This window comes from Giraffa tippelskirchi, chromosome 10, assembly GCF_054371585.1.
Source record: "Giraffa tippelskirchi isolate mGirTip1 chromosome 10, T2T-mGirTip1v1.2.pri, whole genome shotgun sequence".
Taxonomy (NCBI): domain Eukaryota; kingdom Metazoa; phylum Chordata; class Mammalia; order Artiodactyla; family Giraffidae; genus Giraffa; species Giraffa tippelskirchi.
In genome coordinates, this window is record NC_137284.1 from 66,811,719 (window position 1) to 66,823,926 (window position 12,208).

The following is a 12,208-nucleotide window of genomic DNA, read 5'->3' on the forward strand; positions in this document are numbered from 1 at the left end:
ATCAGTTGTGTTTGACTCTGCAACGCCATGGACTGCAGCCCATCAGGCTCCTCTGTCCATGGAAAAACAGCTATTAATATTTTCCTGATGCGCACACATACATGCACACAAATATAAGGTAGCACTAATTTTAAAAAACTGGTTGCCATTCTCCTACTGGTACAGTCTTGTTTTGGAAACATTTGGTTATTAAGAGCAGAAACAGTAAGTTCAAACCTGATGCTATGAAATTAGACTACAAAATCATTTGCATACCCATGTGAAACAGCTGATTCTTTATTGTAGTTTATTCTGTATCCAAGTCAAATGCCACCCCTGTTTTGCTCCTGCTCTATCAGTTGGCTGCTAATCAGCATCTTTAATAATGTTAACACTGGAACAGAAAATTAATTTATCCTTGAAAACATGTATCTGTCCTATATTATATTTCAGCAAATAAATTACACATTAAATATCTTTTCCATGCTTTTGCTGCCACATTGAGTGTGCAGCTTTACAAATGTGCCCAGGGTAAGCCAAATTTCCTACATCATCAGCCAATCCTGTTTCAAGTGACTCTCCTCCCCAGGACCCATGGAAGTGCCCCTATGGGCTGCTGAAATCTAGAAGCTCTGTGCGATTTGAAACTCTCAGCTGGCTTTCCAGGCCCAAAGAGGCTCAGAGTCAGTGCGTGGAAAGAGATTCATTGATGCCCAGCTTTCTTCTTTCTACTCCCTTTCTTACCAGAATCTTTTGAGTTTTAGTGTCAACATTCCTGTGCCATACCCCCACGTGTGAAAGATTATTCCTATGATTTAAATAAAATGGACTGGGAAAAAAGCAAGGGATGATAACAACTTGATACCATGGAAGTACTTTTACTGGAGTCTCATTCTTTATCTCTTTACCTGGAGCGAATCATTATCACTGCTGCAGTTTTTAACATGCTGTGTATTCATAAATCAATCTAAAGGCATTTTTGTGCTAGGATTAGGAGGATGGTGGAGGAATATAAAGTTTGCTAAGCTGTTCCAGGATGAGTCTAAACACTGCTGATTTTAAATGGCACATTCGTAAGAATGAAATAGCCAACAGCACACGGTTGCTTTGGTAACTAATTCAGTAACCAAGTTTTATTTTCTCAATAGTAGTTTAAAAGCTTTAGTGGTAAGGAATTAAGCAAATTCTACATTAACAAATGGTTAATTGTCTCACCAAAGAGCATCGGGTCCACGGACCCCATTCGGATACCACACAATCCTCAGGACATGGCAGTTTGCACTCTCGAGAGCCCAGAGGCATCTCTTCTGGGTCACAGAGGTAATCTTCTACATGGTCAGAGGGGCCATCCGCTGTGTTCTGCATGCATCTAGAAGAAAACACATCTATCAGTGAAGGAATTTGGACAATCAAACAATGGCCAATCCACAAGGTTCAAGGTTTCTCTTAAGACATCACCACGGAGGCATGGGATGGGGAGCTTGGCATTTAATGAATAAAATTCTCCAAACATAAAGACATAGAAGATCTCTGCCTCCCATAAATAGTTGGAGCACTTCAGTATGACTTAAAAATCTCTGCTTGCATGTATCATTATCATCTTTTAAACTGTAGCCACTATGTATATACTCTGTATATACAAACTCTATGTGTCTTCCTCTGAAAGGAGAGAGTCATTTATTTACACCTAAATATCATGCAGAAACTAAAGCATTAGCCAAAGATATTCAGAGATGGGTTGCAATTTTGTTGCATTTTTTTTCTTTCAAGAAAAATAGTGGATTCCACAGAGAAGGTAGATTCATATATGATGGAAGACAAGGCACATTGAAATGTCCTAGGGAGAGGTTTCATTAACTGCTTTTGAAAGTAACATGATATTTATCAAGTTTTTTTGTCATTTAACAAGTAATTTTAGCTTCCCATTTGCTGATAACCTTAAAAGAAAGCCAGAAGTGAGAGATAATCATTAGAGAAATAGCACGACTTCTCTAAATGGGGTTGCTGGGATCTTCCTAAATCTTGACCTTTTTTATTGTTAGCTTTCTTTTAACAGAATAAATCCAAACATTTCATTACATTTCATTCTGTTGTGAGCAGTCATAAAGGGCTCTTTAACTCGTCTCTTGGGAATCTAATTAAAGTGGCTAGTACTGGACTTTGCTTTTTACCATAGTTAATCTCTCCAGGCACTTTTCTAATCGACAAAAACTTTATCCCTCATTTGTGACTCAGAGAAGGTCAACCAAATTAACAGGTTTGGGACGAGAACTGCATTGCAGGAGATGAAGAGGAAGGCTTGGGCTCTTAAGCCTCTCAAACCCATTGCAGTGTTTTAAACTGTTGGCTGCATTATATTACCAATTATACCTGGAATCTCAATTTTTCTCAGGGATTTACAATCAGTAGGGAGATTGCATCTTGACAGTTCTACTCTGCAGAATCACCTTTCCATACAGTGCTGCTGATTTTAAGAGAAATGTGGGTTTCCTGTGGGATGCATCAAAAACTGGAAAACTATGCTGTTGGTTTTGTCTTAATTGGGTTTGTAACCTGAACAAATATCCACACGTATACCCAGCTCTGCATTTTTTTGTATGCTGAATATAAATATAAAAAGTAATCACTCATGTTGATGTTTGGCAGAAACCAACACAATACTGTAAAGCAATTATGCTTCAATTAAAGATAAATTAAAAACTAAAAAGTAATCACAAAAACATGCAAATGTAGACTTTTTTGTAATTTCACCGTTGAAGGAAAAAAATAAACTATACATTTTATGGGGAGAATTTTAGTGTCCTAGGAAAAAAATTTCTAACTTCACTGGCATTTTAAAAATGCTCTGTGGACAGCAGCTCTGAGAGGACATGAAAAGACAGGACAGTTCAATCTCCAAAGTTGGATTTGCTGCTAAGAAAAGATTGCATTCATGTTAGGCTCTGACATGATGTACAAGGATTAACTTGCAAAATTACCTATTGATCCAGAGTTAGGGACAGATGTTCAATACTCTATTAAGTACTTATGTACATAAAACTTTATTTTCAAAGGCTTTTCTTTTCCTTCAGTTTTTATTATACAAGTAATAAATTCATTTTAGGAAAATCAGAAGAAATAGTAAAAAATTCACTACATTATATCAAAGAGAATCACTCTTAGCAGACTACTGTATTTAAACATATATTTTCATTTCATTAAATAGGAATAAACTTTACCTACTATTTGCACCATTTAGGAAAAACATTAATAATATATGATAAACATCTCGTGTTGTTAACTGTTTTTCTAAGACATACTTATTAATGATTACATTTGAATTTTGCAATTTCATCATTTAAATGTGCCACAACTGCAAAAAACCCCTTCTTGTTGACATTCACATTATTTGTAAGTTTTGTTTATTTGATTTTGTATTAATGATATTTTTATCACTGTAGAATGGTGATAGTGGTTTAGTCCCACCACCACCATTTAGCACTGCAGAATACAGAAAAACTATTTGGATCAAGTCTTGAGTCCAAAGGAAGGCACTTTAAGTTCATTTGCTTTCTTCAAATGTCTGGACTTTTTCCATTCCATAAGAGAAGGGATTATGCTGTGAGAGTATCAAACTGTTTTAGAAAACAGAGCATAAAACCAAGTTGGGGCCAAGGGTGGAGCCAGGCACCCACCACAGTTGTGGCAGTAAGGCGGTAGATTGACTGCAGAGATTTCAAAAGCAACAGAAATAACCAAATCTGACTGGTTTTTATCATCATCATGTGCTGGAAATTTTAGAAAAATGTCAATGAAAAAATATTCTGTCTTACCAGGGCAAATCGCTACTATTACTCAGTCTTTGCTATGTCACACCACCCTAAAAGGGCTTCCTTAGCAGCTCAGCTGATAAAGAATCTGCCTGCAATGCAGGAGACCCCAATTTGATTCCTGGGTCCGAAAGATCCGCTGGAGAAGGGATAGGCTACCCACTCCAGCATTCCTGGGCTTCCCTTGTGGCTCAGCTGGTAAAGAATCTGCCTGCAGTGTGGGAGACCTGGGTTTGATCCCTGGGTTGGGAAGATCCCCTGGAGAAAGGAAATGCTACCCACTCCAGTATTTTGGCCTGGAGAATTCCATGGGCTGTATAGTCCATGGGGTCACAAAGAGTCAGACACGACTGAGCGACTTTCACCTTCACACTTTCTTATAGATGTATTTGTCCTGAAATGTCACCCAATGGTTGCATCTAACACGACATTTAACCTTAACGAACATTATTACATGATAAGAAATTTTCATCAATTCTCCATTTGCATTAAAAATGTTTACTGAAAAAATAAGTTGACCTTAAAAGTTGCTTTGTTTAAAATGTGTTTGAAAACATTGACAATAGCCATTTGGAAAGCAAAAAGAAGCACCATATATGAATAGACAGCTGGAGGGAAAATGAAAGAAGCTATTGTAATTTTTGCATTAACAAAAAACCCAACCTTTATCAAAATTTTAATATAAAGAAAATACTTTTATATTTTAAAGATAAAATTTAAATTTGGCAGAAGAGTGGCAGAACACGGAATATCTGTCTTTTTCTTCCCTGTCTCCCTGTTAACTCATTTCCTCCACCGTCCACCTCATCCACTTTTTAATACTCAGAAAAATAACTTGAGAGTTAAGATGAGTGAGGTTTAAAAAAACAGAGAGAGATTATTTTTATCAGAGCCAATGTTTTACACAGAGTCCCAAGGTTTTATGATATAAACATTAATTTGCTCTACTTTCCTACTGAAACAGATAAACAAACAGTCATCTTAAATTCATGAAGAGTTATGTCATGAGTAAGAATGGAATTCTTCACAATTGCAAGTTGTAAAGCTTTGGATGTTTTATATTTTTCTTTACCGTGTATCACGCAGTAGAGTTAGGATAAACTGGTGAAAGAGTGACAAAACATTTGAGTTTCGATGCAACTCTGTCACTTTACTCACTGTCTGCTTAGGCACGTTAATTACTTAGTACTTCTGAATCTTCTCTTAAAGTGGAGATAATAAAGCCTCATATACTGATTTCCCAGGTTTGAGACCCTTAAGAATCATATGAAGATGCTTTAGGTATAATTTAATGAGTTAATTTAATTGTGTTACATTCATTACAGGCTTCCCTTGTAGCTCAGTCAGTAAAGAATCTGCCTGCAATGCAGGAGACCTGGGTTCAATTCCTGGGTTGGGAAGATCCCTTGGAGAAGGGAATGGCTACCCACTCCAGTATTCTTGCCTGGAAAATCTCATGGACAGAGGAGCCTGTTGGGCTATAGTCCACGGGGTCACAAGAGTCAGAGACAACTTAGCAACTAAACCACATTTATTACGATATTTCAATTGTATTGGGTTTTAGAGAATTTCTATGACTACGGCAGGGTCTTAGTCTGGAGAGAGAGCATTTAATAAAGGGGACAGACATGTAGATGGATCTTTCAAAACACTAAGGGATATGTGGGGCATTATAGAACAAGGCTGCTCAGTAGTATGGCAGGCTATCACACTTTCTATGATAATAGAAAATTACTGTGCTGTCTCAAAGAATAGCCACTAGCCCCCTACGACTATGGAGCACTTAGAAGGGTTCTAGTGTGGCTGAGGAAATGCATTTTATTTAATTTTCATTAGTTTAGATTTCAAGTGAAATAGCCACATGTGGTGAGTGGCTACCCTACTGGCCACTGGCCACAGATAACACATGAGTGGCACTAACCAGCCAGGGGTTTTAGTGAAGGCTTCCCAGGGCAATGGGAGTATTCAAAAGGTGGACAGTTTAACGCTAAGGATAAAGAGTTTATAAAAGATTATCACTGAACTATGGTTAGAAATACAGTTGACCTTTAAGGAAGAACTGATTGGGGTTGGAAAAATCTGCATTTAGTCCCGCTCACATTCACTATGCAGCCTTTTCTCAGCAAGAGCACCGTGAAGTAAAGCTTCCAAAAATCAGAAGGTGGAGGGTGACAAACTGCTGCCGGAAGCAGATCCTCTCAGAGCTTTCCATGGACACAAGACTCCCTAAAACTGAAGACATTTTCGCTCAGGAGACCTGGGGAGAGGGCGAGTTCAGGTTGGCACACGAGAACTCGGGAGGTGGCGGCGCCTTTGCTTCCCTGTGCTTGACCTTACCTCACTTTCCGGGTTTGCACCCCCTCTCCACAGTTGTCCCGCATGTTCACAAAGGTCACCTTGCAGATGCTCCACGGCTCTGTGACCCATATGTACTGGCTGCAGTCACTGTGGCAAGGGACGACCTCATACACCTGAAACACACATGGTTCTCAATGATCTCACTGCACGGAACCTGAGAAGGTGAGAGGAACACCTCGCATTTCAGTAGTCACGATACTTCACTTTTACACCAGCCTCTCTTTTCCTGTTCATTGTCTTGAAACAGGAACATGGAGGCCCTCGTGAGAGTTGGAGTTGCAGCAGCGAAAGGCTTGTGCTGGTCTGCTATCACACTGGCTGGAGACCAGACCTCACAGACCACATCAGACACACTCCGTACTTTCCTGGACTGACCCTTATCATACCTCCTGTTCACAGTTCCCTGCATCTTCAGTACTTAGCTCAGGGTGTTCATTTGTGAGGCATTCTATATAGATTTGTTGAGTAAGATGAATAAATGAGTAGAAGAATTATCATTAATTCTTAAGTAATTAAGTAAGCATATAACAACACTCTTGAAACTGTGGTTTGGGAGAAGGCTCTTGAGCGTCCCTTGGACTGCAAGGAGATCAAACCAGTCAACCCTAAAGGAAATCAACCCTGAAGATTCACTGGAAGGACTGATGCTGAAGCTGAAGCTCCAATATTTTGGCCACCTGATGTGAGGAACTGACTCGTTGGAAAAGACCCTGATGCTGTGGGAGAGACTGAACGGAAGCAGGAGAAGAGGGTGGCAGAGGATGAGATGGTTAGAGAGTATCACTGACTCAATGGACATGAATCTGAGCAAACTCTGTGAGACAGTGAGGGACCGAGGGGCCTGGCATGTGGCAGTCCATGGGGCCACAAAGAGTGGGATGCGACTTAGCAACTGGACAACAGTAAGAACACAGCATATAAAAGTAGCTATTTTCAAATAAATATAATTTGGCCCATTTTCCAAATAAGTATGTATACCAATAAGAATTTTTTCATGTTCCATATAGGAAATTAAAAGATAAATAATATGAAATACAGCTATCTTAAATAAAGTTATCTTAAATCATTTAGGGCTTGGAAGTAAGGTCTGAAATTGGTCTCACTTTCACTTTTCCCTTTCATGCACTGGAGAAGGAAATGGCAACCCACTCCAGTGTTCTTGCCTGGAGAATCCCAGGGACGGCGGAGCCTGGTGGGCTGCCATCTATGGGGTCACACAGAGTCGGACACGACTGAGGTGACTTAGCAGCAGCAGTAGCAGTACACAGCTACAAAGCAGTGAGGGCCACATGAAATAAAGCAGATTGTCGGTGCTCTGGTGCCCATTAAGGCCTGCAGGTCCAGGTTTGCAGTGTTGTCATTGGTTGGTTTCAGGAATTTTAGCACAACGAACCAACTATAGTCTTTTCTCAGTGAGAGAGAAGAAAGGGGTAAATAAATGAAAAAAAAAAAAGGACTTTAATCCACTGCAACAGAGCTGACTCAATCATTAAAGAAAAATGCCTCTTAAAATTATTTCAAAATCTATGATAATTCAACTCTATTTCCTACTTTATAATACCCACCCACACAAAATAGTATGTGAATATTTTATATAGTTATTCAATTCCAGAATACAGATTTAAATAGTCCATTGGAACCATTCTTTGTGCAAATTTTAGTTTTACTAAACATCCCTGTAAAGTGAATAAAGTTGACCTACTACACATAGGGAAAAAAGTATGCGCTGTTGGAGTAAGAATCTGTAATTACTGTCATAAGTGATCACCTTCACATTATGTGCTGTATTAAAATAGGACTAAATACTATTTTAGTGTTTAGTAAAACATTACCCTACATGCGGAGAAGGGAACAATTGAAGGGGAAGTGCTATCTTTCCTAGTCCTTTGACGGCTTTCACTTTAACCTACGCTGGAGAGAATACAGATCAGTTCAGAGCGGCCTCCCGCCACCACTTGGAGCCCACCTACTCCCTCACCTCCTGAGAAGCGTGAGACAGGAGGCGTCACTGCCTTTTCAAGGCGAGTGAATTAAGCTTGTTCTCCCCTACCCCCGTACCTTAGGCCCCGATTTTAAAACGAGAAAACACATGTAACACGTTAGGGAGAAAAAAAAGGGAACAGCTGCAGAAGAAAAGTTTTATGAAAAATATGACTTCTTTTGTGTAAAAGATAAAACGAATACATTCTCTGATGCCAGGAGTAAAATGGAAACCAACAGCACTCTATCATGAACCATGAAGTTTAGAAGTTCTTACCTGGGCCTGGAGCAGCGTTCACCAGGAATGAAGAAAAGGGAGAGAAACAGAGGCAAGTAAAACGTTAGTATATTTGACGAGAAGATCTCACGTTCTAAGTTTCAAGTATTATCCATATAAAAAAGGTGGGTTTTTTTTTTTTTTTTGGTAAATGACTCGAACATTTATCTTACACCTTGAAATAGAAAAGCCAACTCCTTATTATTGTTTAAAATTAAGATACACAAACGAATTACAAACAGCACAGTCCAGGAAAGGATTTGATAGGCAGGATGAAAAAATCTTAGAAAACCGAGTAGACCTCAAAATACGTATCATAGGGAATTAATATATGACTGCAAATAACTGGTGGACCAAACTCTGAGTGGACTATTTATAGACTGATTGATCTTAATCAATTCATTCACCCATATTTCTGAGGAAATGAGTATTTGCTTCCTCAAATGGAAAATGTAACCTCAGAAACCATTTTCAAGGCAAACTACCACAGATTACTTATTGAGGAATGTATGACTGCAATTATAAATCTATATGACTTATCATTTTCACAAATTTACACCAACCTCCCCCCCAATTTTCTGTTACACAAATCTTTGCATATTCTTTACTTTTCTTACATTTTACTAACAAATAAATCACCCTTAGAAGTTTCTACTTTTAATGTAGAACATTTATGCTCAAAGATTCAGAAATCTATTATTTCCTGTTTCAGTTTGATTTTTCCATTGTACATGTCTCAGTATACCACCAGGAGACTGGTAACAAATACTCAGATATCATACTCTGCATTAGATTTTGTCAGAGTGACAGAGAAGTGGCTTAGGTAAAAGTTTTAGTAGCAAAGACAACTTGTCACAACCATTTTGAACTTTTCTAAATTCACCACATAAAAGACGCTGAGGCAAACAAAACTTACTTCAAATTCTGACTGGCTGTACACATCACACTAAAGGTAAGAAAATGCATAGAATTTATTCAAAACATGGATTAAAATGATTGAAATTTAAGTTTACTACTGGAAATTCAATATTTCAAAACTTAGAGAAAAATATTTTTTGTAATATAAACATTTCAGTTATTTCAGTTATTCTGTTTCATCAGGGTCATGCATTTTCTTTTTTAGAAATAGTTACTGGGATAGAGAAACTCAATTACCAGTAGATGGCAGCAGTGCAGTATATTATTCACCTTTAGCTGCATTTATTTAAGGGCAAGTTTAGCAATTTTACTTGGGAAAAATCAACAGTCTTTTAGAAGACTTTCTGCGCAATTTAATTCTCCACTTTCCTGGCCCTTAATTTCTTTATTCAAAAGTTATTTTTATTTCTCTATAATTTACTTTTATTGTGATGAACAAAGGTTATTTTGGGAAGGCAAACGTATATAGGGGAGCAGTGTATTTGAAGATTAAAATTAGACAATCTATGTGTGTATGAAACATACCTACATATTTAAATTTGACTCATACATATAACTTGGTTTATTGTGACTTAAACATACATCTTAATATCCACACACATATCTTCATATCTAGTGTGAAATTCACTCTTTGTTAATTCTCATGTAGGCCAAATGTGGCAATAACTGTCTGATGAATTTTATGTTACATTAAACTAGTAATCTTATATTAAACAATTCCCCCTATTAGATATTTCACTTTTTATTTCCAACGTGACACAAGTAATAACTATGAATAGCTGGTAACAAAGTGTGCATTCAAAGAAAGTTCCAAATAATACTGAAAAGGCCAATCACCAAATTGATAGATAACATACAGTTACTTTGACACCATCTTCATATCTCTTTCTTCTTAACATATTTTGTATCAAACAGAATATATATTTCCCAATTTTTGACCCACACCCTACATACTTTCCTTGATTTTAATTTGCATGGTTGGCAATTGAGATTTTTTTTCTGAGTCTAGTGGATTTATCAGATAAGATAATCTTGCTCTCAAAACTCAAATTATTGTATAACAACATATTAAATACCTTGACAGTATTTCAAAGGTAGATTTCATTTTTTATTTCCATTGAATTATATTAATATGCACATATATACACATACAGTATATTAAATCTCTTGAGAATATAGAGATCATCCATCTGACTTGTAATTTTAATAATTTACTCAGGCATTGTAAAGATAAAGTGGGTCAAATATCTTATTCAGGGGTTATTATTTATTCTCTATTTGGGCAAAAATAAAAAAGAGATCAATGTTCATCTAAGAAGTATTTTACAATATTCCCAAGAGCAGAAAATACCTGGTTGACATGATCCAGTTTGGGGCATGGCCTCCCTCCATTATAGGGTTTTTCACGCAGCCATTTAGACCGGACCTTCACACCACTCCCACAGGACTTGCTGCAGCGCGACCAATTGGACCACTCACTGAGCTTGCAGTCTGAGGGGCAGGGGATGATGCAGGCCTCTTCAATGTAACCTGAGTGGACAAAAATGAGACAAGAGCTGTCTCCTCCACATGTCACTCAGCTATTACCACCCACCATTGCAGCCCATTTAGAAGGTCCAAGTTTGACTTGCCAGCAACATGCAAATGTAGAGGTGTCTCTGTCATTAGGGACTCAAATTAAATCCTACAGGAAAATGACACATAACACAGCGACTCTGTTAAAATAACAGCTGAGCAGTGCCATATGATCTGCTTAGGATTCATGCTCACCATATTTCAACATTTCTGACTTTCTGACAGCTCATGTTTAATTGACAGTAATCTGACTGCTGCCATGTCATTCTCATGCTGCCAGAATAATACATTAAAAAAATTATAACAGTTTTCTATAAAATCCTATCTACTAATGTCACATAAGTTCAAGTGTCTGAGTCCACACAACGTTCTTTCTCAAGAAGAAAGCCGGACCCTCTCAATTAATATTCAAAAGGAACCATTTAACTTAGCACCTTATGTTTCGCTTTCATTGAAAATCAAGTCTGATGAAGAAAAATGAAAGATGTTAAATAAATAATGCCTCATATTATTATAGTGCTGTCAAATTCAAAGCACCTTCACATATTGTATTCATTTGATTCTCTTGAAAATAGCACAAATGTAGTGGGCAGGTACTGATGCTCTACTGGACAGATAAGAAAACAAATACAGAGAGATAACTGACAAGGGCGAAGTCACACAGTCAGAGATGTGGCTAGGATCTGAGTCTAGTCTAGCACTCATTCTATCCAATCACACAGTCAGTTAATTTAAGAGTCTACAGATTTGTCCTGAGAAATGGGAGCATTTTCCTTAACCGTTCCCCCAGTACCAACTTGGCATTTCACAGTTATCAATTTATTCCTATTGTTCTCAAGACAAATAAGTGGAAAAAGCAAAATTCCCCTGGTCAAGAGTCAAATGTTATCCTCTGTCACACTCTGCCTGTGAGAGTGGTTGTTCTAGAAACAAGAGAACACTCTGCTCTTATCATTTTACATCAACATCAAAGATTCCATTTTGAAAGTGACTGTAATGTAAACAGCTTCTATTAAGAACCCTAGGTAGACTTTTAAAAATTTTACTGAGACATAATTTATATCTCATAAAAGTCAGCTCATGTTTTGGTCTTTAGTATAGTCTGTGTTATGCAACCATCACCACCATCTGCTTTTAGAACATTTTCATTACCTCTGCTATACCTATTAGCAGCCATTTCCCATTTTCCCCTCCCATACTCTAGCAACCACTAATCTAGTTTGTATCTCTAAGAATTCACCTATTCTGAACATTTTATAAAATGAAATCAAACATTATGTTTTATGATTGGCTTCTTTTACTTAATAAAATG

General features: G+C 37.5%; 1 protein-coding gene across 3 annotated transcripts in view; it reads right to left on the reverse strand.

Moving 5' to 3' along the window:
- THSD7A (thrombospondin type 1 domain containing 7A) overlaps positions 1–12,208 on the reverse strand; it is a 461,702-nt gene that overhangs the window by 38,819 nt on the left and 410,675 nt on the right. For 2 of the 3 annotated variants that reach the window (XM_081535379.1, XM_081535377.1), the window contains exons 14-16: positions 10,673–10,851; positions 6,126–6,259; positions 1,195–1,348 (exon numbers count right to left, since the gene is read on the reverse strand). In XM_081535379.1, the coding sequence (XP_081391505.1) occupies positions 1,195–1,348; positions 6,126–6,259; positions 10,673–10,851 (467 nt within the window). Of the gene's footprint in view, positions 1–1,194; positions 1,349–6,125; positions 6,260–8,403; positions 8,410–10,672; positions 10,852–12,208 lie in introns of all 3 variants that reach the window. The other variant, XM_081535378.1, reaches the window with a different exon arrangement.